Genomic DNA, 26,696 nt, shown 5'->3' on the forward strand with positions numbered 1-26,696 from the left:
GGATTCCAGAAGTCGCCTCAACGACCTTTATTACACATGCAAGGCATGATGGGAGTCTTTGCTCTCCAGTCCTATGTAAGCAGCGCACCTTCGTGTTGTTAAATCCCCCCCCCCCCCCCCCCCGTTACATTACATCTGTGCTATCAGCATCATGCCATAATCATACCTGTCAACCTGTACGGTTTACCCATATTCTTGTACAGGGAAATTGCGTTTTCAGGTTCATACGGCGTACAGCCGTTTCAATACGGGCATTTGTTTTGTCTTTTTGTTTGTGTTTCTCCCTTGTGATGGGAATTTGCAGGATGAACGTTGAGATTTACAAGGGGTGACCAATAAGGTCTGAATTGCTCTGTAATAAGGTATGCACTGATAAAAGGGGTTGACAGGTATGCATAATAGCAATCTCACCTCATAATGCACTGCACAGTATTCACTCACCCCCAAAGAGAGAGGACAACCTGGGTGTGAAGAACCACAAACGAGCAGGGAAGGCAGCCACGCAGTGAGTCGGTGCAAAATCCCCCCCTTCACAAGCTCGACGGTCCTTTATATGTTAAGGTGAGTGTAAGAGCCATAAGACAGAAAGTGAGTGTATTATTCCTGTATATACATTTGATGTACATCCGTCATACATTTGTTTACAGACTAGTTATATTTGATTTGGAATATTCCAACTGTTTAGAAACCCCCCTGTGGTTAGACGCTCCGTTGGTTGAACCCATGACGTCACTTCCGGTTTTTACAGTATAAATGGGAGGCTACGAGAAGAGCCGGGTGGGGAGCAAGTGGATATTGTCTTTTACCTTGCGGCAAGGTGATGCAGTACGTGAACAGGCGAAGATATAACTTTAGAAAACGCTCATTTTTGTGCAACCAAGAAATAAAGGAACACTTTGAGTGAAGACACCTCAAACACGCGTCAGACGTATTGCTCCCACAAGTTAAGGCGTGGCTTATTTTCTGGTACAAGAAAGTTGCACCTACAGTGTGTATTGGCCAATCAATGTGTGTTGATACGTGGGAGGAATCAAAGCACTCTGAGAAAATCCACGATTGAAATGGGGCAACACCTTATCCCAAACAGATATTAGGAAGCCACTGGAGCTATGCACTTTTAAATCTAGATTTACAACAAAATTATTTAGAACTGATTTTTGTGCTTGGATTGTTGTCCTTCCTCCGCACCGATTAGCACGGTTGGCCACGTACGGTGCGAAAGAAGTGCAACGTACATCCAACAGAGGAGTCTATATTTGCTGTATTGCCATCACCTGGCGAGCCAGGGTATGGCACCTCGACACCTACGAGAAGGGAGTTTCACGACATTTGTGTGATCCACCAAGGCACCAACCTCGGCTGCATCCACAGCGCTGGATTACTGCCCACGTGCGTAGTAGCTACCTCCACACGGCTAAATGAGACTAAGAAGTTGACATTCGGAAAATCCCATCAAAGAACACCAAACAAACGCAACTGACCAAAATATAATTATGAAATGACCGAAACAAATTTTATGCTGGACATAAAATGTAATAACCATCACCACAAAAAAAATATTCATGAAGCTAGCATGTATTACAGGTGGAACAATGTACAATAAAAATACAATGTATGTATATTCTGTATACTCGAATATATGTATACAATACTATATATTAAGTACGTAATACATATATCACTGTATACTAAGTTGTTTATAATACATGATTGGAATAACAAAAAATAGCTAAAACTTCGTTAATTCCGCATTGGGTTAAGGGCTACCCTGCCAATACACATCACAATCACAATAGCAGGGGGACAAGACAGCTTTATCAAAATAGTAAAAATCTGACGTTACAGAACGGTGATACGTATCGTCCGTCAGATGAGCGTTGCTATTGCTTCGGAAAAATCTGAAACTCAATGTGCAATTGACATCGTGGTGCCTTTACAACCGAGGGGTGTCCTGGAAACAAAGTCAATGACCCACGTATATATGCAGTGACAACCAATTCTAGCGTCAATGGAACACTTTACAAATCACGTTGCATCGACTCTCCATGGATGGGCGCGCTGTTAGCGTCACCATTCAGCTTGTTAATCCATTTAATGAACAATATTATCGCAATCAGTAATCGTTGTTTGGTAAATCTGGTATCCGCGCCAATCTTACAGCGCAGAAACCAACACAAAGGCCCCGAGTTTAACAGACACCGTGTGTGGTGCAATGTTGCTGTGCTCTTTTTTATATTCCAATCGAGTACTTTCGCGTGCAATTCTTCTGCTCAGCCAAATCCGAATTGCAACATGGGACATTTAACGTCCACTGCGAAGCAGACAAGTAGCCATGTGGTTAACACGCGCGGCACGCATTAATAACCAGGACGGCCTGCCGGATTCGAAACCACGAAGCTCTGCGACAAGCTAGCAAACGCGTTGCCAGCGGCCCACGCCACTTCATCTGCCAGCTCAGAACAAAAAATTAACCCGTAAAAACTAAGTTTTTCACTATAAATCCTTTATATGCGTGGCGGCTAGAGTCCTCTCGTCCTCTGGCTTGAGATGGCTGCCACCTATGGGTCAGATGATTGCCTGCCACTATTAAGCAATTGATAATTAAATATAAAAAAAACTTTCCTAAAAAGTGTAAAATTTTGGAAAAAAACTTTCACGAAAATAAATTGTCACGCACAACGAGTCTGTGTGCAAAATGTCAGCTCGATTGGATCACGGGAAGTGGGTTAAAAAACGACCGAAAGATTTGCACGGTCGTAAGCGCGCAAGCAAGCAAGCAAGTGAACTTAATATAAAAGATTTTAAAACTAATTACTTTGTGGACAATGGACATTTTGTGAGGGTTTCCCCCCCCCCCCCCCCCACAGGACACCCCTAATATTCAAAGACCACACGTGCCTAATCTTGGTGCTGGTGTCGCGACAGTAATGTGCTGGACATTCAGTGGGTGAAAAAAGGGGTCAACGTCGCAATTTTTAATTTTTCCCATTTTCACGGGGTGGGGGGGGAGGTAGTTAAAATCAGTATTTTGTAAAAGAGTTTATAATTCAGGAGCAGTCCAATGAAGTTAGGGTTGTTAAGTATCTAATTGTGTACACACAGTGCATAGAGTAATACTCTGATTTGCGTCTTCCCCCCCTTTTCGTCGTTTCGCAAACACGTCGTCGCCTTATTATTATTAATACCACGACTTCATTTGCGTCGCCCTCGACCCACACACACTTGCGTTGCAGACAACATCGTCCGTCCTTTCTGTTTATCCCATCACCTCAGCCTTCGCCTCCCCCCGCCCGCATGCTCCTGCGCACAAAACGGCTTTGTATCGTGCATAAATAAATGCGCACGGCGCTGCGGAGGACGATACAGTATTTACGTAGAGTTTTTTGGCGATTGGGAAACAACATTAGCTTTGATTTACATCGTTTTCGATATTCTTCTCACATTTAAGGACCGGAGGCATTACCGCATTAAACAGAAGTACAGGCTGAGGCTAGGTTCAGGCACCAGCTGTAAATGGCGGTTGGGAATATTCACGTGGTCATTAAAGGATTGAGGGTTAATGAAGTGCAAACTTAACTCACTACTTCACACTTGCACACATATATTACATACAGACACACGATTATCGGACGTACTGGACATTGAAATAACAACGGGCACTAACTGTACTTAAAAAGGCGAATACAAAGTGCATAAACAAAATCATTTGTGCATCATTTTGCCTGTGTAGCTAAACATATGTAAAAACAAAGCACTTTGGCGATTAATACTTTGCAATATCGTGACAGTGGAGACGTAACAATGCGTAAAGTGCTGGCAGCATTCCAATGGCTTAAAATGCAGGCAACAAAAGATTATAATTACAGAGGCCTTTTGCTTAATGCCCATTTTCTTTTCATACTGTGTTGTTTTATAACCCCCTACACCTGGTGAGTGAACACTGTTGGGTTTTTTTTGTACACTTTTGAAATTCAATATTTAAAAGTGTCAATTTCCAGACAATTCTCCACACGCTAATGCCCTCCAAACATACAAATGCGACGTCTGTGCAGTCACTGATGAACTGCCGAGACCATCAAACTCACTGCCTCCTTCACCGACTGACAATTCACAATAGCGCGGACTGTGACTGCGATCACCAAACTAAAACCACGGGGCGCGTCGTAACGCCACTGCCCGCTTTGATCATTTGCCAGCAGCGTTTCAGATATTTGTTAGGCAGCTCGCTCATCCACTAGCGTCGACATGAACATAGTAGATGATCGACGCTCAATCGATGATATGTAAGAGAAAAAAGGCCAAAACTTATACATCTGGTTTAATTTGAGATGAGAGCCTGGGATTTTATATTTTGGCCCCATTTAAAACACTCTAGGTTAAGTAAAGGAGTACTACTGCGATATTATTGTTGCTGTGCATCCATTAAAGCCATAACCAGACAATGAAGGATTACATTTGATCTACATACAGGGACTTCTCTACTTACGAACTAGTTAGGTTCCAGAGCTCTGTTCATAAGTCGATTTGTTCGTAAGTTCAACTTTACTCCTGTCTATTCCAAACGTGTTGTACTGCATGTACACTAAACACGGGGAATGACTTTAAAAGTTGTATAATCTCATATAGATATAGATGCCACTGGTTCTTCACGTTTTATAGATGTAGATGCCACCACCACCATCTATTGCGCGGCGGTTGAACTTACGACTCTCGGTCCGAACAGGCAACTGGACATACGGACAGGTTTGTTCGTATCTCTAAAAGTTCGTAAGTCGAATTTTCGTAAGTAGAGAAGTCCCTGTATACGAATTAATAGGTACATTCACGGTATTCCTTTTGTCAATCTACTGCTGGATTCCACACATTCCGGGTGGTTTGGTCGCAGGAATAAACGAATATTTCTATGAAATACATTTTTAAGCATATTGTGCGACCTTTGCTAGGTATGCTATATATTCATATCGTAGACTGCCTTGGCATAGTATCATACAACAAAATGTATGACTTGAATACCACACGTATTTTGAACATTTAACTTATGCCTTAATACTTGTTCGTCCAGCGTTGATGATAGGTCCCTTATGGCAGCAACAGAGCTCATAGACGATCCATCCTTGTTTACAAACTTCCCTCAGTTTGACAGTCAATGCAGTGCTTTGAAGCCACATACAGTGTATCATATAATCTCTCAGCAACTGGACATGAAGATAAATAGACCCAAATGATATTAAATCTTGACTTAAAGGACGTTATTAACCAGTTTAAGTCATAACTGGCTGTGATGTTTCCATCCTACCTTCCGATGTTAGTTATTTTCGACTCTCTGGTTTTACATTTACAGGTGAAATGTCTTTACATTAACAGGTTAAATGTCTCACACTAACACAGCCACCGTTGCTCGTTTTCCTCGATGTGGTGGTGGCTCTGCGATCTTACATTGACATTCTATTCTCTCACAATACAATGGCCACCTCCACAGCTTCGTCATCGTGGGGGTAGTTCTCCGATCTTATATTTACATGCTAATTTCTCACTTTAACATCACTACCCCCGCCCACTTCGCTTATGACCCTTGGGCTACACCCATTTCAAACCTTTAAAACAGCCTGCCTCAGTAGCTTTCCCGTTATTTTTTATCCTAATGACGATTGCTTGTGTTGCGATCGAAACGTCATAGTTTTTTGTTATTTTTTGTTATTTTTATTTAACCTATCTACGTGACTTTACCGAAAGCCCCAATAATACCAAATGATATCAATATAACTATTTTATATGAATTGATTGATAGTATCATTATTATACTTGCTTACCCAGGAAGGCCTCTTTATCAGGAGGCTCCTGCAATGTTTTTTTGTTTTTCGCAGAAGAGGGCAATGACTGCCATGGAAATTCCCATTGAGTAATTTGCAAGTAATTCTTCAAATTTGGCAAGTTTGGTAACACTCTTAAGCACGCACATCCGATTAGCACGGTTGGCTACGTACAATGTGAAAGAGGTTCAACGTCAGAATCAGAATATTTATTTATACTGGAGGAATCCGATGAGCTACAAAGCTCTTTTTCACAGATTCCAGCATCCATTGCTGTACTGCCATCTCCTGGCCACCTGGGGCAACAGCGGCACGGATTGGAATTGCCCTGCACGACACGTGGTGATACGTGTCATAATGGAAAATTGAATGCCGGGTGGGGGGGGATTGAAAGCAGGGATTGAAAGCAGGGAATGACGATGACAGCGGCACACAATGGCCTACTCTTGCAAATTACATCCGGTGATTGCTGACGCCCAATGTGATACAGACAGCAGCGTAGTATCCATAATAGAGTGTAGTATTTTGTGGTTTACAAGGACCGTTGTATTTTCTGGTTAGTACACACTACAGTGCTAACATTAAACTATGTTGTATTTCACCAGGCAAGGCTCACTGAGCTATGCAGCTATTTTTCAGAAGTGACCTGGCCACAAATGATAGCTTAACAAAGTGGCTTATTACGTGGAAATGTATAGCAACCAGATACTCTAAACGCATGTTTCTAAATGTGGTGGGAATAACCGATGGACCCAGACAAAAATCCACGCGAAAACGGGGAGAACATGCAAACTCCAAATATACATGTGTCAGTCAGGAATGAAACCAACGACCTCCTGCATACCAGGTGAGGTAGTCAACATCTCGCCACTGTGGCGCCCCTATGGTGGCCTGCTGGAATCTAACCGCGAAAACCTCTGCAACAAGCATGCTATCGCAAGGCCATGTCATCACCCCTGCTAGGTCAATGAGTTGGAACAATCATTTCTGATGCTTGGCATCAAAACTCCTTGTAACCTTCCTCCATAATTTCTCAACCAGCTCATGGCCGCACTGTCCCCTGAAGCTTTCTTTCCACAGCACTTTGCGCGCACACCAAGGGCGTGGGGGGGTCGCTCGAGAAAGTGGAGGTGTGCCAATCTAAATGATGAAGGATTCCCTCTCAGGCTCGCGCTTGCCGTCCTCAGCGCCGAGGCATATCTGCGACTCGTTGTGGGGCTGAATCTTGACCGTGACCCTCTTCTGGCCCTCGGAGCTGTTCCGCACGCCGTAGGAGAAGTAGATGATGAAGCCTGCGAGGGACAACGGTGCGGCAAAGTCAAACCCCGCGGATGGGGAACTCACCACGTGTTACAGTCACAAGAGGTGGCACTCGCATTGCCACGATTTACAGGTATTCCCTCGATTTTTACGAAGGGAGGTGCGCATTCTATAAAACAATTAAAAAAACGCGCCTTAAACGAAATTTCGTAAATCAGTAACTTTTTACCATTAATATAATACTAAAAATTCGGGATGTGTTTCGGACAGTCATTCCAACTCTACTCCTAACCTAACAATACACACCTATATCGTTATTCACAATAAAAAATAAATAACACAAATATTAAAATTATTGAACAATAATTAATTAACCTTTTCAGGGAACTCACCAAAAGATCTGCATGTCCGAATGACTGGAAAAGTGATGTGGATGAGTTACTGTTGCACTGTAGGGATGCCGTGACACTGTCGCGGATCAGAAACCTTGATTTGGACTTGATAAATGTGATGAGCTATGAAGCTCTTTTTCACAGACATCCAGTCATGGACGGATGACGCAGCCTCCGGGGTGCTCAGTATTTCATCCCGTGGTGCGTGCGATGTGAAATTGTGTTAACACGGAAATTCGATGTTGTGAATTGAAATGTGTCCATAATTTATCAATTGCATTGACGCGAAATCTCGTAAATGTGAAATCTTCGTAAATCGACAGATACCTGTACAAACGACATGAAGTCTTTTCTGCTATTCCACATGTGATTCTTTGCGACCATTGTCATCTAATAAATCAGCTATTGATGATGATGATGAAAGTGGGAGACAATAGTCTTCTCACGGTGGCTGCACCCATCACTTGTTTTCATGTCATATTAAACACAAGACTGTCATCTAGGCAAAATTAATGTAATTGCCTCGGATCCTGATATCAGTAGAGCCATACGGACCATACAGTAAACCACTCTAGTCTGTGCTCCTCCGACGGAGGAGGAACAGCAAAAATACACGTAACTCTCTCCTGAAGCCATCTCATCGTCACGGCTAGCAGACCTCAACATTGGCATTTAGCTCCTGAACATTTTTCTGCCATCGTACGCAAAAACATCATTGTCCCATTGGGAGACATTTGGAGCTCCAAATTACTGCTCGGGCTCTCAATCCTTCCCCATGTAAATTGAAACTAAAATATTGTAACATTTGGGGAGCGAATTGGTGAGTTTGGCACGTCGGTACAGTTGCAAATCTTTCCCAACCTCTTGTCAAGTCTGGCCATGATCAATCCACGCCTGGATGAATGTCTCCCTAAGGCAACACTCTAAAAGCTCTATTCAGATAGATTCCAAAATCAATCTCTGCATTACCATCTCCTGGCCACCGTGGGCAACATTTGCACGGATTACAATTGCAATAATTTAGAGTATTTACATTTTTTGGCTTCTATAAATTTCCACATAAGTCACTTCGTTGAGCTATCATTCGTGGCCAGGTCGATTCTGAAAAATAATCGAATCGCTCAGTGGACTTTACCTGGAAAATAAAGGTTTAGTTTTATTTTTATCATGATTTGCTTACCTTTCCTATACTTTGAACTTCTATCGTGTTTTTGTATTGTGTTTTTGTAACTTTTTGACCTGCCCCTACTGGACATCTGTGAAAAATAGCTTCATAGTTCATCGGATTCCTCCAGTATATATACAGATTTCTGATTCTGAAATGTCCTGCACTAACACGTGGTGACGGTGTGACAATGGGAAACCTAATGCTAGGTGGGGATTGAAAGCAGGGCATGACTATGACGAGGGTGACGTTTAGTTCTGCGCCATAGTGGCCACCTCTGTGTCCTCGATCACAATTCGTGATGTGTGCACGTGCTATAAATGGCATTTATTATTACATGAAGCAGTCCCCTTCCTTAACCTCCTTCCGTTCCTCTCTCAAAGCCTCACCTATTCTCCATTGTCCAGTCTCTTCCTGTTCACTTCCCCCACCCCTCCATTGCTTCTCTCCCCCTCCCCTTCCCTATCCCCTTCTCACCCCTCTATTGTGACCACCTCCCATACCCTTTCCTATCCCCTATGCACCCCTCTATCATGACCACCTCCCCTCCCCTATCACCTTCTCACCCCTCTATCGTGACCACCTCACCTACCCTCCTCTATCCCCTACTCACACCTCTATCGTGGTCACCAATTCCTCATCTCTTTGCATGCCCCCTGCCATCAAAATCATTTATTTGTATAAACCGTTTTTTTTACTATGTTAACCGCATCAAAGGGCACTCTATATATAAAACAAGGTTATTATTCCTACTACTGTGAACACTTGTGACTTGGTACCTACCAATGAGCATCCATACAGAGAAGCGAGCCCACGTGCCGGCGTCGAGTTGCATCATGAGGTAGATGTTGACGAAGACGCTGAGCACTGGCAGCACCGGAAGCAGCGGCACCTGCAAGGGTTATTGCAGATGATGATTTTCACGCCCCTTCACCTCCTCTGCTGTCAATTTTTATCCCGACTGTGTGTGATATTCCACGAGATAAAAGTCACCAGTACAATTACTCGCAGAGCGGCGGGACAATTCGTGCTGGCGAACGGATGGCAGAAGCGAATATCGCAAGAAGACAGCCAATTGCCACCCGCGTATCAGAGTAAATGTTTGTCGCGTGAGGGTTAAACCAATATTTTAAGTCTCAGAGACGGAATTTTGCCAATTTAAGTGCAGAACTAAATTTAATGTGCTTTTATTTTGACCGGGCTGAGATCATGAACTCACTGCATTCGGGATCCCGGTTTAATCAAAACTCAGCCTATGCGAACCTACAGGTCTCTACAGTTGTCTATGTACGTATGCATGTTGAATTTTTTTCGCACCATACGTAACCAACCGTGATAATCGGACATATATGGGTCTTTATCCAAGAAAACTGTACACTTGAGCACATGGTTTAATCAGAGGCAGCTGCCTGGATTGGAGCCCAGAATCTCAGCAGTGTTGGCTCACTGCTCTGACCTCCGCCTTCTTTTGAGCATTTCAAGGCATCAAGTAGATCGACACTGGGTACAGGACGCGCCAGCATGAGGGGGTGGCAGCAGGCGGGAGTGTGATGCCCACAGCCTCACTCACCATGAACGATATCTTGGTGTGGCTCTGAGGCTGCCGCCAGATGGTCACCGTGCAGGCAGCAAGGACGGCCATGAGCAGCACCACGGGAGCCACCACCTGCGGCTGTCTGTCCATCAACGCTTGCGGCCAATTGGCCAGCACGACGCTGAGCAGGAGTATCGTAAGTCCTGGTGGGGAGTTGTAAAACGAGGAAGAACAATCGTACGTGCGCTTGGGGTTCCCTCACGCTTTCCAACGCCATCGGTTGGCTGTGGAGGTTTCTCAATATAATTCCAGCTCCGCCACGAGGGCGTGAATGAGTGAGTGAGTTCCCCACTTTCTCGTTTGTTTCCCATGTCAAATGAAATTTCCCTGAGGTGAACATTATCTGCACCTCTATCAAGCCGCACTGAAACTGCCCAGGAGCCACAGGGTGGCTCAAGAGCCACAGTCAGGCCGCGCGCCTGGTCTATGACACGATGCCAGTAGTGCGCCGGGGAATAAAATGGCAAATAATACACAGATGATTATTATTATTTACCTATGTAGATGGTATGCTAATGTTACATTTACGCTGATCGAGAAAGCCAGACTTTGGGAAACAAATGGTGAAATCAGACAAGTAGGAATCAATGCTTGAATTAATCCATGACCCTGAAGCTAGAGGGTCTGTTGCCTCTCTAACGTATAGTGGTTGACGCGACACCGCATTGCCTTGGCTCGGCTTGCTTACCAACGATGAAGACGCAGATGTTGACGATGTGCGAGGACGTGGCCGTGGGGATCTGTGACTCCGGAAGGACCAGGGATTTCAACCAGAATGTCGCAGAGCCGGGTCCCTTGCTTGGCACGCATATCCCTGTTCCGTGAGGCTCTTTGGTCTTCTCCCCGTAGACATCCATGTCCGCTGTGGCTGACACCGACTGATAACAATCATCCTCCTTGTACCTAGAGCGCAGAGCAAGCCATATTCTGTTGATTTCTTATATGTATATACATGTGTAGTGCCTGAAATACGCGCCACACGCGGGTGTGGGTGTACGCGCGCGTAGTGGGAGCAAATGAGGTCGAGGTTGTTATTGTTGCTAGGCATGAGGAGGAGGCCAGAGACGGGTAGGGGGCGATTAAGGACACAGGGCGCTGATTGGCTGGGAGTTGTTGTCTGGATGCGGCGCCACGCTGTCTGAGGACAGTAACAGGCCGGGAAGTTGTTCTTGTCGCTAAGTGGCGCCGCATTGTCTGGGAAAATATGGCAGGTGCCAGGGGGGGCTGGGGGCGACGGGCGTCGCGGGGGATGCCACCAATTAATTGGAGATTAATTGGCTTGGGGATAAAGAGAGGGGGTTTTGAAGCAGACGGGAGTTCGCGCCTGGGAGGAGAAGCGAGATGCTGGAGCTGAAGCAGCGGAGCCAGAAGCAGTGGAGAAGTGTAGGGTAGCAGTGGAGAGGTATAGGGTAGCAGTGGAGCAGTATATGGTAGCAATGAAAAAGCCAGCAGAAACGGCTGGAGTGTGACGGCGAAGCCAGCAGAAAGCGGCTGGAGTGTGGCGGAGAAGCCGATAGTGATATGGCTGAGTGTGACGGGAGAGTTGATAAAGAGCGGCTGAACTGTGACGGAGAGAGTAGAGAGGAGAGTCGACGGAGGAGAGACGCGGAGCGAGCGAGGCCGGCGGAATGCGGCGAGCGAGCGGAGAGCGCACGGAAGGAATGTTGATTGGTGTTAGCTGGAGGAATGTTGATCGGTATTAGCGAAATAAAGCGAGAGAGAAAAGCAAGAAGCTGTCATGTCAAGTCGAGCACTACACATGCATGAAAAGGATAAAGCTAATGGCATCCTTTCTGGTGCGTTTTACGGGTTATACCATGCATTATTTTTGCATGATATCCAATGTTTCGCTTCTGCAGGAACTGAATTACATTCTTTGGTTCTTTCGGTTAAGTCACGTATAAAGATAAAATAATAAATTAAATAATAGCATAATACGACGTTTAGATTGCAACACAAGCAATCATCATCAGGTATAAAAGAAATAGCAACAAAAATCTAACCAGAAAACTATAGACAGACACACAAGCAGACAGACATCACACAGACACACAGAGAGAGAACACGTATCAGCAGAAAGAGAGAGGTCGTTTCTGTGACGAGGCCTTAAATATAGAGAGGGGGCAGGGGCGGAGAGAGGGAGGGGGCAGAGAAAAAAAATTAGCATGTCAATGAGTGGACGACGACGTGGTACGGTAAGCAAGACGACGACGTGGTACGGTATGCAAGCTTGAAAATTAGGAGAAAGACACACTAAAATTAAATAACCTAGTAAAATATCGAAATGTAATGCCTGTTACATTCCTAATTTTCAAGCTTGCATACCGTACCACGTCGTCGTCTTGCTTACCGTACCACGTCGTCGTCCACTCATTGACATGCAAATTTTTTCTCTGCCCCCTCCCTCTCTCCGCCCCCGCCCCCTCTCTATATTTAAGGCCTCGTCACAGAAACAACCTCTCTCTTTCTGCCGATAGGTGTTCTCTCTCTGTGTGTCTGTGTGATGTCTGTCTGCTTGTGTGTCTGTCTATAGTTTTCTGGTTAGATTTTTGTTGCTATTTCTTTTATACCTGATGATGATTGCTTGTGTTGCAATCGAAACGTCGTATTATGCTATTATTTAATTTATTATTTTATCTTTATACGTGACTTAACCGAAAGAACCAAAGAATAATTCCTGCAGTCACGAATGCTCCAAAATTGAGACTGAATTACATTTCCAGCATGCGCAGCAAAAGGTCGGACATTGTAGCAAACGACACACGCAATAGGACCAGATCACACACCAGAGAGCTACACAGCACTACTATTAAATCCTACACAGGAGTGTAACCCATCTTTCTCTATGGTGGATGTGACGGACACACAGGTGTCGTGACTGTACTTGTCACTGTATGGTGCCGGGACTTGCGAAGTCACGGCCGGTGATGTTGTCATTGCGGGCAGCCCGGGTTGCGGGCTGCAGTACCAACTAGTGGTGGTTGGGTGAGCGCGGGTGAGCACGAAGGCACCACGAGCAGCGTGCGGTGCCGGCTCCCAGTGAGGGAGCGAGAGCGAGCGTCAGCCAGCCAGGGTTACGCTGGAGCATGATACTCTGGCTGACCTGTTGTCACGTGACCGGACAATACTGGAGGGGGCCACCGGTGGATGGGGGCCGAGGGGCGGTCACGTGGTCCCAGAGAGCTCTCGGGAATGTTCGAGAAGGGGCCCAAAGAGCCTGGAAGGTGGGTGGGGCTAAGGGCGGAGCCAGCCCCAGCGCGTGGGCATATAACGAGAGCTCCGTGAGGGGCCCAGGGTTCTTCAAGTGTTGGTGTTCGAAGATCCATGTCGGGGAGAAGCCTCTAGCCACACGGTCCGGGACCCAGCTTGTGGACCGGACCGGGATAGCGAACCGAGTCTATTTCTGCCATAGCGTGGCTGGATGGGCATTCAAGACCCAAGCGTAGGTTATTTTATGTTGGTGCTATTGTGTTAATAAAGAGTGTTGCTCCCAAGTTAACGTCTGTGACTCAGTTGGACTCACTACACAGGTAATACAAATATATTTTTTATTGCGCTACCCTCTACTGTTTGGACCATAAGTCACTTGAAGGGATCTCAGAGGTAGCTGTCTGGTATCCACTTCCTTGGACCATTCACTAATAAAAAGGGTCACTCTCCTGTGAGACAGATCTGAATGGCTACTTTGTCTCGTGACATGACACGGATAGCACAATCGCAATATCGCTGTGTCACTCGACAAAAAACGATGAAGGTGAAAGCTCTGCCAATGAAAGCAGAAGGGAGGGGAGGGGGGGTCACCTAAGTATGAGCACGCAGGCCGCCACCAGTGAGTAGGCGAGCAGGGTTCCAATGGACATCATATCCACAAGGTCCTTCAGGTCCAGCAGCAGGGCCATCACCGCTGGACACAAGAGAAGGGAGTGAAAAATAAGCTATCGTAGCAAGTGCACCAAGACTGAGAATTGCCACTTTCTCAGAAATTGTGGTTTAAATTTTTTGTAAACGTTGCATTGAATCGAGCCCCATTTTTTGCCACCAGCGTGTGAAAGTGGTGGAACGGTGATTGTTGACGTGCGCTGTAAAATCCTGGTGATATGAATGCCATTCTCAGTGGCGAGTGATATCCGAACCGGGATACGAGTCCTCCCCTTCACCAACCCGTACTGGCCAGCGTGATCTTACAATCGTCATAACCGACATAATATGGGGGAGGAGAAGGGGGCCTTCACCCAACAGTGGATTGCCAAAGGGCAGTACATTTATTTTAAACTGTACGATATATAATAAGCATACACTAACTCTCATCAAGTAACTGACTTTTCGCCGAATGCAGCTTAACACACTTGAATATGGCTATTGAATGAGCGGTAAAGCCTAAAACAGGCCCAATACATTGGATGGTAAGATGTCTACTGCCCTCAAATTCTGATAAATAAATAAAATACTTGTTTTACAGCCCTATTGCTAATCGACTGCTGGATGAGGGGCTCCCCATGATATGTTTGTTTGTTGTAGTCCAGAGTTAGCCTGATAACTTTAATCTACATTGTCTTATGGTTGTTATTGCTTGACTTGCATCCCACTAGGATTTTTGCACACAGCGTTGAAATACGGTTTTTTTCTGGAAGACTTTGCTGTTTTTTCCTGGATTTTTCTGTTGCATGTAGTCACTTTAAGATGTTTCTTGTTCATGTTTTGGTTTTGCACCCGAGTCAAGAGCCGCATGGCTCACAGAGTTATACCTAATAAATGAAACTGAAACTGAAGTCACAGTTCATCAAACTGATTAGTGTGGGTTGGTGAAGTTGGTGCCAAGGACCAGTTCAGATATTGCTTACCACTGATGTTAGCTGTGGATGGGAATTGAACTCTGATCACCTGTAAGGCAGCTAGGCAGTCTTCTTTTTTCGTATAGCTGATGTAGATGTAGAGCGACAACTACAATTTTTACATTCAGGTGGTCAAGCCAGATAACCGTGTCAGGAGTAGTGGAGTGTATTGCTGTGATGTTGCCTTCGTACTTGAGCTCGGCAATGAGCTACCACCAATATTTGGCCAAGCTCTGCAATCCTCTATACATTACGATGCTTTCATCCAATTAATGAGTGTTTATTATGAATGTGGGAGGAAACCGGAGTAACCTGAGAAAACCCACTCTGTACCACCTTTTTCTAAAAAGCCAGGGTATGGTGCCTCCTCAACGCCCATGGGAAGAGCGTTTCACAACGTTTAGGCTCAATCATAACGCGGCATGATAACCACTAAGCCACCGGATCCCTTGATGAAATTACAATGAAATTACAAGCACATTCACTATTTGGACTTGAAATATCGACTACTTCAACTATTTTACTCTTTTGACTTGTCCACAATTTCCTTGGGGCAAGCGGGATTGAGGGGTGAGGATTGAACAACCAGGGACCCATTGTATGTAGAAAAAAAAAACTTACCAGCCAGCATGCCAGACGCCATCGTGGCAACGACGGGAGACTTCCGGGAGCTGAGTTTGGCCAGGTGCCGGAAGATGAGGCCGTCTCGAGCCATCGCGTACACAATCCGCGGGAGGGGAAACATGGAGCCCAAGAGGCTGAGAGTGAAATAAGGGAGATAAAATATGTTAATGTAAACAAAACTGCAAATTACTTCCACCAATAAACCATTCTTTTTTTGTCTACTCCAATCGTGCAACTAGCAGCGGCTCTTCGGATGAAGGATCCATTGAGAAATCTCACACAGTAGAGCAACCCTCCATGTTTAAGAATGGCCCACAGAAGCCGATATCCTTACATAAGTGGCCTTTGTTTATCCACAGACCAGACGGGGTGCAAATTTCCCTTGTACTTTGCTGCAAAAACATTGTCACGTGACAATCAAACTAATATTGATTTTTATTCTAAAAACTTGGAAAGGTGGTGAAGAGTAAAAGGCGCAGCCTTGAAATTGCCTCCCTCACCGCTGGCAGAAAGGCGTCCACTATTTATGTATAAACACTCAGAAATTGGCAGATAACACTTTAATATGGGCTAATCGATGAAACACCAGTTAAGGGGGGTGCCCACTTGAGATCCCGGTGAAGTCCCCACTCAGCTTGGTCCCAGTTAAGGCAGTAGTGCCTTGAATGAGGAAGAAGGAGTAGCGATTGTCATCAGGCCCACAGAAGCCACAGGGAAGTGAGTACCTGTCAGATGAGCCGGCAGCGATGATCCCCATCATATTTCGGATAGAAGTGGTTCTCAACTTTTTTTGGCTCCTGTGGCCCCTTGTTGAATTTTGTTTAAATAGAGTACCCACTTGCCTGACCCAAAATGGTTCTGAGGAATAAATGTATGAATAATGAACATCATCAATATTATAACCAATTGTCCATTTTGTGAGATACCCTAACTAGAGAGTAACTGCAAGAGAATAAAACAAAATACAATGGACGCTCTGAATTTTATATTGGCAGATTCATACATGACTACTCACCAAGTGACTCTCATGCGTGAATATAATTTCACACATTTGTAAATCAACCTCACGCACACCCTGGGACACTGCACGTAGAGAATGACGGGTTACACTACTGCGTAGGATTTCACAGGAGTGCTGCATATCTCTCCGATGTGTGCTCGGGTCCTACCACGTGATGTTTGGCATGATGGCCGATGCTTCTCTGCACGTGCTGGAAACTGAGAACCACTGATAATAGAGGACTGCCGAGCTTGGGGGCGGGGAGAATTCGGTGGCGGTTCACCGCGTGGCTCCCTTTCCCGCTCGTCTACGGTTCGATCGTGTCGCTCTCTCTGAGTGAATACTGTGCGGCGACGCGTTGCAAGTTGACATCGTCATTGATTGACCGACTCTTCCATGATGTTCAGTCGTCTTGGCAGAAGTGGGAGTACCCACGCTTTACCCCAGCACACGCGACCTGCCGGTCGACTAACTGTGGCGGGTGGACAGACAGAGACAGTGCAGGGGGATTTAAGAAACGTACAGCCATCGTTTCAGCTGCCACGCCAGGAGATCAAATAAAAACCGGTCACATCTGGATTGCAAGTCCAGTGTGGTGCTGTCCATTACACAAGGTCAGCATCCCAGATTACTGCCTTATGTATAATATTTAGTTAATTATCTAGGAACATTTTGATAACTTCAGATGGTCTATCTTGCGACATCTTCTGTGATAATTATTACACTCGTTTAGCCAGGAAAGGACTCACTGAGTCTCAATATCCTCTTTCAAGAGGGTCCTGCCAAATTTTCGCAGTAAGGTGCTGCTGTGTGTAATCCAAATTCCGTAATTTACAGGTAATTTTTCATCAGTAGTTTTTGTCAATGCTAGTTACATTGTATGGCTTTTTTAGCTATGGGAGGACACCGGAGAACCCGAAGCAAACCCATGCACATTCGGGGGAGAACATAAACACTGCACACAGAAAGGTGGCCCGAGTCAGAAATCGAAACCCAGGCCCTTCTTGCTGTGAGGCACAAGCTTTAGTACTACACTGCCACCTTGCCCCCAAAGACACTCACGTTGGCCTGAATGTCCCAGGTCAGAGCGGGTGTTCCTGTAAAGAGGTTTAGCTGTTCTGCATGGATTTCCTCTGGGAACCTTCTGATAACCCGGAGAAAATCCCATACAGAATAATGGGGAGAGTTTACAAACTAGACACAGAAGTGCGCCCCAGCCGAGTGAACAGATACACGTGTAATAAAGGACTCGACCACGGTATCTGGCTTGGTGTCCTTTATTCGGGTTCGTATACTTTTCCCACACGGCTCTTTCTCTTCCCCGTAGCAGCCTCACTGCTAATCTCCTTGTGCAGCCTCTCCAGCTGCCCTCGCTGCAGCCCCACCGCTGCTCTCTCTTCTCCGAAGCAGTCCCGCTGCTGTTCTCTTCGTGCAGCCTCCCAGCTGCCCTCGTTGCAGCCTCACCGCTGCTCCCCGCTTCTCCGGGGTCGGTCACCGCTGGCCGACGGTGCCCTATCCGTACTCTGTGTGTGTGGCGATCTCGCCACTCTCCCCAACCTTCGCCCTGCGTGGCCTTACTCTAGCCCAGTCTCCAAACAACCTCCCTTCCTCTTCCGGTTTCTCCCCTTTTAGACCTGAACCCTCTCCCCCACGTGACGTAACTCCTCCCCCCATGACGTCACATCCGGAAGGTCGTTTACGCCCGCATTACACACGCAACATGAAGTCCTGCAGACGCAGGAGGAAGAGGGGTGGTGGGAGGAGAAGAGGGGTGGCCAAACCTGTCACCTGTCACCCACCTGGTGGAGAGTGCGCAGAGGGAGCCCACAGCGACGGGGTACTTGGCGGGGTCCCAACCCACGTACTCAAAGGCCATTGGCAGAGGGCTCTCCTTGTCCAGCAGATAGTAGGGCATCATGAGCGTGAGGGCGGCCGACACGCCGAAGTAGGCCACGAAGCAGATGAGCAGCGACGCGACGATCCCCACGGGGATGGCCCGCTGAGGGTTCTTCACCTCCTCGCCTGCAGCCCGGGGGGATGGACGCGACGCCGTTTTTCAAGATCAAAATCGAATGCATTTGCTGCTCAGTGTCTGTAATGTTTACAATTTATCCGCTGCTGTAGCTTCCTTTTCTTTTCTCGCCATGATCCTCCGCGGGTCATTTATAAATCATCTTAAGGCTGAACGTTTCTTATCCCCGCGCACAAATAGTATCAATCAATAGTACCTGTGGAATTCGCGTGGCGAGTTGCTAACACGAGACATCATCATGGCCAACACCGCTGATGCCCATAATATATATTTTTTTGTTATATCGCATGAATATAAATGTGTTTGGTTTAACACGTAGACTATCGCGACCAATATCCATAATAGAGGTTTTGGGTTATATCGCATAAATATATAAATGTGTCGTTAAGACCAGCCACCACCTGACACAGCCAACTAGTAAGGGTTGTCACGTAAACAGAACGTGCAAATTAGTCACTAGTACAGCACACCGGTGTGTTGGAGAGCCAAACCACAACATTTATAAACTGAGTCCGACGTTTCGCCAGTAATTACGACTAGCTTCATCAGGCGACAGCCAGAAACTGTCTGTCGACACATTTATATATTTACACGATCTAACCCAAAAACCTCTATTATGGATAAATGTGTTTGTCAAGTAAATAAAACGTGCCAATTAGTTATTACTTCAGCAAACGCCGGTGGCAAAATCGCCTGATGAAGCTGGTTGTAATCACCAGTGAAACGTCACGGTACTCAAATTGTAAACGTTGCGGGTTTACTCTCCAACACACCAGTGCGCTGAAGTAGTAACTAATTGGCACGTTTTGTTTACGTGACAAACCTTACTAATTGTCTGCATTGGGTGGTGGTAGGTTAACGACACTTTTATATTTACGGGATCTAACCCAAACCCCCCCCACCCCCTTTATTATGGATATTGGTCGCGAAAGCCTACGTGTTAAACCGCCAATGCCACCAATGCCCACCACTGCACCTCATTACCAAACGCTGCTACACAGGAGAGATGCACAACGACCTCCAAGATGCGCCCAGACTATCTCCCACCATCTGTGGTATTTAGCCAGTTATTGTTGAATTGTTGTTGCTATATCCCAGATGATGGGATATATCCATCACGTTTTTTTGGGGCATTTTCTGCATTGCCTCTACTTGCCTAATCTCGTTACTTTCCTGTCCCAGAAATAATGTAATATTTCTTGAAAAAAATATGTTTTTGTATTTTGAAGCGTAATTAATCTTCTTGATTAGTTTGTATTCACATTTTTTATATATTATTAAGTTAGTCTATATGTAAAAAAAAAATTCAATTGTGCAGTTCATTTTTTCACTGTTGTATGGGAAAATAATCCCTGTAGCAAATCAGACAACCAAGAGGAACTTGGCCTCAAGAGGCCTTGACACAGGTCTCCACCAAAATCCCACGCAATTCCGATCTGGTCTTGCATTAATTATTTTAGCGATACCTGCACTGATAAATAGCAAACAAAAGTCACAACACGTTTGTCATGAACACCGTGGCCCTAAAGAAAAAGTATATATAAGGCAACGTTTCGGGCAATAGCCCTTCTTCATTGCACACGAAGGAGGGCCATTGGCAAAATTCCAGACAGTGGGAAAAGTAAATGCTTGGTGAGATGGCGAAATTTTCGGGCAATGTCACACCGACGATGTACTTTTCTTTTCAAGGCCACGTGGCATTATTGACGGAACGTGCCGGACTTTTTTTTTCTGTCGTAGCTATTCGGTCTCTTGCCAACGGGCGCCATCGCTACCGGTGGTGGCGATGCAGTCGAAGCCGATGAAGGCGTAGAAGCAGGTGGCAGCGCCCGCGAGCATCCCCGTCACGCCGAACGGCAGGAACCCCCCGACGCCCAGCCTTGACTCCGCGGGCGCTGACACATTCCAACTGCGGCGAGGAAACACGCCGAGGGGCGCCGCCGCGCCACCCGCACTCGGTCACGGGATCCACGGCGACGGTGCCGAGCGGTTGAGCATTTGCCAGCCAATTGCAGGGGTTCGCGGTTCGAGCCCAGCGGCCGCTCCGATTTCATGCCATAGGTGTATTGAGCGTAAGTAAATTATTACGATTACAATGCGTTATGAGGTAGTTGCAATGATACTACTTGGCCTTGATAAGTGCATTTATTACCCATCTGATGGCCTTAAAAGGTAAGCCAATCAACTATTTTTATTTATATATATGTACGGCCCATAGCATGCTTGCTCTTCCTCCAGTGCGCCGCGGACTCCTGAAATGTTACTATTTATCTCAGTTTGCGTCTTCACTCAGACGCGCGAGTCTCATCTCGTCGCAGTCCATTGCATTTTTGCTCTTTCACGGGCATTCACTGCCATGTCGCACATGATCATTTTCGTCCACTTGTAGGCATTATTGACAAAAAATATATTTTAAAAAACGTCAAACGCTTTCGTCCACAAATATTTGTCATTAACGATTTCCTTAGCAGCGTTAACGCCGGCACTGCTCCCGACAGCCACGTGAATAACATTATGGGGCACGTCCAGGCTGCCCATCTGTCCATCTGTCGGTCTGTCCAACCACTGCCTAGGGCGCGTTCATCCGTCGACTTGCCTGTGCGAGTTGGTGATGTTGGTGATCTCCTCAGGCACGATGGCCCAGTTGTGAATGTCGCCCTTCACAAAACCGGCCACCACCACGAAGCACAGCACCAGCACGTTCACCACCGTGAAGATCTTGTTCACCCATGCAGACTCCTTCACACCAAACGACAGCAAGCCTGCGAAGGCCGAATACGGACGCCGACGCTTTTGAATCGAATTGAAAAACTCAACGTGTCCGTCAATAACCCGGCATATGATATTAGTTTTTGAAAACGAATTTCTTTATAAATACTTTTTGTGTTTGGTTTATTGTCCTTCCATCACACCTCCAATTAGCACGGTTGGTTACATACGGTACAAAAGAAGTTCAACGTACATACACAATCGCTCGCTCGCGCCACTACTGGTGAGAGTGTGTTTGGCCTACTCTTTCACATTGGCCAGATGTCTCAGAAGATGTGGAAGTACCCGCAATTTACCCCACCGTACGTGACCTGTCGATTGACTGTGGTTGAACCCATTGACATCGCTGAGTGGACAGAGGAAGGATGGGGGGATTTAAGAAACTTGCACTATTGTTTCACCTGCCGCACCTGGAGATGGAATCTAACCGGCAACCTCTGGATTGCAAGTCCACTATGCGAACGATTACACTGCGGCAGTATTATAGTTTACTACTGAATATTGAATACGTGGTAAATTGAACTAGCAATTTTTTTTACTAATTTAGAAGGTCTATCGTGCAACGTTCATTATTATTAGGACTCTCTTTCAGGAGGATCCTGCCAAGTTGTGTTGCTATGTATAATCCCAAATTTAGTTATTTGCAGGTAATTTCAGCATCAGATGTGTGGCCAATACCAGTTACATTCTATTTATTTTAGCTCTGGGAGAAAATCTTAGAACCCGGAGGAAACCCATGCAGAAGAGAGGGAGAGTGTACCAACTTCACACAGTAAGGCGCCTGATTCAGAAATGGAACCAAGGCGGTTCTTGCTGTGAGGCACGGGTGTCGCCACTGCACCGCCACCACCCTGCCGCCCTCGCGACGTTTTGAGCTTCGTTTGGCAACTCTCCACTTGTGGCTCGACGCCGCACGAAGGTTTTTGGTGCACAGCCGGGTTGTGGCGTCAGTAGGGTTTGGTCACCCCTATCGAAACCCCATACCTGCGAGGAGGAGGATGATGAAGGCAGCAAAGACATCTGGGTAGGAGGCGAGGCCCGGCAGATTGATGCCCGCGTTCGCCTGGAAGAAGGTGCTCATCGGGCGGCCAATCATTCCGTCAAACGTGGCGCTCCATGCCCTCGCGACGCTCGACGTGCCTGAATAGACAAAATGAAAAAGCGTGACAGTTGACGTTTTGGGAGCTGGCCATTGTTCAGAGCACATGCAGTGGGATTCATCCAGGGGATCTCTAGAACCCCTCTAGAGGGGATCTCTAGAACCCCTCTAGAGGGATCTCTAGGATAGCGGTGGGTCCTTCATGAATAAGGTGTTACGAAGCAGCAGTCCCTTAAAGAGCCACCGCATGCGGTTCCAGAGCCGCAGGTTGCACATCCCTGAGCTGGGCGGTCCATGGCTCAGTTGCACGGTGGGGAAAAAGGGATGGAAGTGTACTGGCCGCCTTGAGTGTAAATGTGCGCTGCCCTGCTGCACGCACACCTGCTTACCGATGACGTAGGCGAGGATGAGGTTCCACCCCGTGATGAAGGCGAGCAGCTCCCCCACCGTCACGTAGCTGTAGAGATACGCCGAGCCCGTCTTGGGCACGCGTGCGCCAAATTCGGCATAGCACATGCCGGCCATCACCGACGCGAGCGCCGCCACCAGAAAGGAGAGCACGATGGCTGGGCCAGAGTCCTCGCGGGCCACGGCGCCGGCCAGCACGTAGACGCCGGCACCCAGCGTGCTACCAACGCCCAGCGCCACCAGGTCGACCGTAGTGAGGCATCGCGCCAGCTGCTCCTCGCCCTCCACCTCGCCGCTGTCCGAGAGGGCCTTGCGACGGGCCAGGCGGCCAACAAACGAGAGGGCCGACGACGTTCCACATGCGCCAATGGTCATTGTCGCGACTGGAGGAGACAGAGAGGAGGTCAAAAGGTCGTGGTCACTTATATCAAAGGCGTATCGGTGGTATCGGAGTACCGACAAGGCTTTCCTGGGGTAAACACGTGTAAAATAACGTAATTATATTTTATTATGTTTTTCTTGAACCCGAATCTGCAATCATGACAGAGGACACATAAAACATACATTAAGGGCTTGTATAGAGCACCATGGTGGTGAGATGTTAACGACTTCGCCTGGTATATAGGAGGTCGTTGGTTAGATCCCGACCCTGACGCCTGTATATTTTGAGTTTGCATGTCTGTCTCCCCATGGTGGCGTGGATTTTTCTCCAGGTCCTCCGGTTTTTCCTTCCACATTTATCATCAACATCACGCGTTTAGAGTATTTGGCTGCTGCTATACATTTCACATGATAAGCCACTTCGTTGAGCTATCATGTGGTTACAGGTCACTTCTGAAAAAGAGCCATATAGCTCAGTGGGCCTTACCTGCTAAAATAAATAGAATCGTAAATCCAGGAGTTATGGCGTCAGGGTAGTTATTTCTCCCCAAGCACGGGCTAGTGATTCGCATCGAGTTCATTATCTCACCAACGCGGGGGTGAGGACTGGGAAGGGGAAGTGGGGGGGGTATGACGAAGTTATTGGGCGAAATCAAAAAGAAAAGAGAACTTGAGGTCAAAATAACGCAATTAATAAATATCCACGCGCCCAGAAGGAAATTGAAGCAAGACAACAAGCCGTCAGATTCATGTTGGTTTCATTACGAAGGCCCTTTGGCTTGCACGTGTTTGCAATAGTCCCAGCAGCTCGAGGGTTATGAGGTGACTTTCATAGATGAGTGCGCAGTGCTGTCTGAACTTGCGTAGAATGGAGGTCACGTGCGATGGCATGTGCCGTCTAGCTTCATTCAGAATAGATATATATTTGAGAGTTTCGTGAGCTGATTCCAGGTGCAGGTTATTGGAGTTTATGTTATAATAGTGTCTGTTTTCTGATAAATAGCATGCACATTATCGTTCAAAGGCAAATATCCCCCGTTGCCTTAATAGACTGTTGGGGTAAGTGCTGTTAGCGAGCACCTATGAAGGCCGGAATGGCACACGAGAGGGTGAGTGGCCAGCACCACGCCCTACCGCCTTTGTCTCGCCAATGGTGATATCTACACTTGTGCCTCATTGCTAGAAGGCCATAGGTTCAATTCCCAACTCGGGCGCACGTCTGTGTGGCACATGTATGTTCTCCTGTTCTGCAATGGATTGCCTTCAGTTTCGCCAGTTTCCTCCTACAGCTAAAACAACAGAGTCTAGAGACTAGGTGAGGCCTTCCTGGGTAAACAAGCCTAATACTGTGAATGAATTTAAACCATCAATTCGCGATATAGCTTTACAGTACCACGTAATGTAATGTGGATGAACAGTAGAGAAGGCTTTTAGAATAGGAAACTGAAAGTATAGAATTACAATCTAGATTTGACTTTATACCTACGTGACTTTACCGAAAGAACCAAAAAGTATATAATTACAGTTTAAAATGAAACAGACCGCTAGTTTACTCTTTACTTTTCGATTATTAAACGTTGATGATGTTGTTGAATGAAAGTGGGCCAACGATTGTCACTGGGAAACCAATAGCAAGAAAACCCATCCGATATATCGCTTGCAATACACTTAAGATGTATCCCATGCGAATGCGCGGTCAGTGTCGGTTATTAATGTTGTTACACGTACAAATATAAACAGCGCAAGCGTGTTACCTTTAAAGCCCAGCTTGGAGATGAGCTCTTTTTTCCCCCTTGGCAAAAATTCAGTTGTGCAACAATTTGCTGCTAAGCTCAGTTGGGATCCTCATTAATCATCGATGCGACTCACAAAATATCTCGACGACACGTGGAGAAACCGTTTAAAGAGCCGAAACATTGAAACCAATCAGGGAGCAGGGTGGCCACGATATCAATGGCGCGACGTTAGACTTTTGACACATTTTAGATTGGCCGACACAGAGTCGGATGGCACGTCCCTTTTAAAGTTGTGGGCGTGCGTGTTGGGTGGACGGGACGCGTCCTGCCAAGTGCTGCCCGGGACACAAATAACGGAGGACATTATGCAATGAGGCCAATTTCTTATTTTACATTTGGCAATGCCTGGACGCATCACTCTTACACCCCGCCCCCTCACCACACTCCCCGTCCCAGTGCTGCTGGATAAGTGTTTTTTTACAAACACTCCGTATTCCGTCATGAACTCCTTCGCATTCACCATAAAAAAACTACAACGTTTCGATCGCAAGACAAGCGTTCGTCATCAAGAAAATGATGACTGCTTGTGGTGCTATCGAAACGTCGTAGTTTTTGTATTTTTGTTATTTCTTTCAACCTATCTACGTGACTTTACCGAAAGACCCAAATAATATGAATTCCTGCAGTCACGAAAGCTTTAAGTCAAGATTACCATCAATCCTTCACATTCATGATCCATCCACTGCTGGATCATGTCGTCGCTCTCCATCGCTCATGGCCTTGCGATGCACAGTCACATTTAAAGTTATTTTTTCATTTTACAATGTCTCTAATTTGCATTTGCTTCCAGTTCCAAGGCAATTCATGTATTCCTCTTTCTAATAAGGACATGCGGATGAAAATAATATTATTATCATCGGAGAGCAAACACACACATTGATTAGAGCCACAGCGATGACTGGGCAGGGCAGAACGCTTGAAGGGATGATGGCCGTGTCGAGATTAACAATGGTGCGAGTGGCAGCGAAACATGCGCTTCTGTGGCCGTCTGGAACGCTCCTCCTTCTGATATTAGAGTTGCCACTGGAAGCTATGCACTTTTAAATAATCGAAATTGACACATTCATTTACTCAGAACTGCTTTTTTTGTTTAGTTTGTTGTCCTTCCCCGCACCTCAGATTAGCGCGGTTGGCTACGTATGGTGCAAAAGAAATTCAACATTCATACATACTGCCCAGAGACTAACACTGCTCAGAGACTCAACATTGCCCATAGACTCAACACTGCACCTCTGATTAGCACGGTTGGCTACGTACAGTGCGAAAGAAGTTCTATATAAGTGTAGGACTTGAAATATCACGCGCCACGCGTTCTGTTGCTAGGCAAGCGAGCAGAGTACAGTGGGAGCATCTGAGGACACGGTTGTTGTTGTCGTGGCATTAAGGGGGGGGGGGGTCGTTAAGAGACGCGACAGGTGTTAGGGGTGACTGAGGACGCAGGCCGGTGATTGGTCATGAGGGTGAGTGGCTAATGACCGGCGCCGGCCTGGCGGCAATAACATGGTCACGTGAGGCTGGGGCCTGGGGGCGAGTA

At 46.5% G+C, this 26,696-nt stretch overlaps 1 protein-coding gene across 1 annotated transcript; it reads right to left on the minus strand.

The window, feature by feature from the left end:
* Positions 1–1,473: 1,473 nt before the first annotated feature.
* LOC144736279 (high affinity cationic amino acid transporter 1-like) lies at positions 1,474–25,462 on the minus strand. The gene is given in 14 exon segments (XM_078618916.1): positions 1,474–7,102; positions 9,411–9,519; positions 10,198–10,364; positions 10,910–11,124; positions 14,023–14,125; positions 15,675–15,811; positions 18,477–18,699; positions 20,485–20,618; positions 21,306–21,471; positions 22,463–22,618; positions 22,967–23,368; positions 25,121–25,159; positions 25,162–25,180; positions 25,183–25,462. Coding segments are annotated over 14 exon segments (2,055 nt in total). The 5' UTR covers positions 25,216–25,462; the 3' UTR covers positions 1,474–6,950.
* Positions 25,463–26,696: the final 1,234 nt, after the last annotated feature.

This window comes from Lampetra planeri, chromosome 60 (assembly GCF_965212315.1).
Source record: "Lampetra planeri chromosome 60, kcLamPlan1.2.h2, whole genome shotgun sequence".
Taxonomy (NCBI): Eukaryota; Metazoa; Chordata; class Hyperoartia; order Petromyzontiformes; family Petromyzontidae; genus Lampetra; species Lampetra planeri.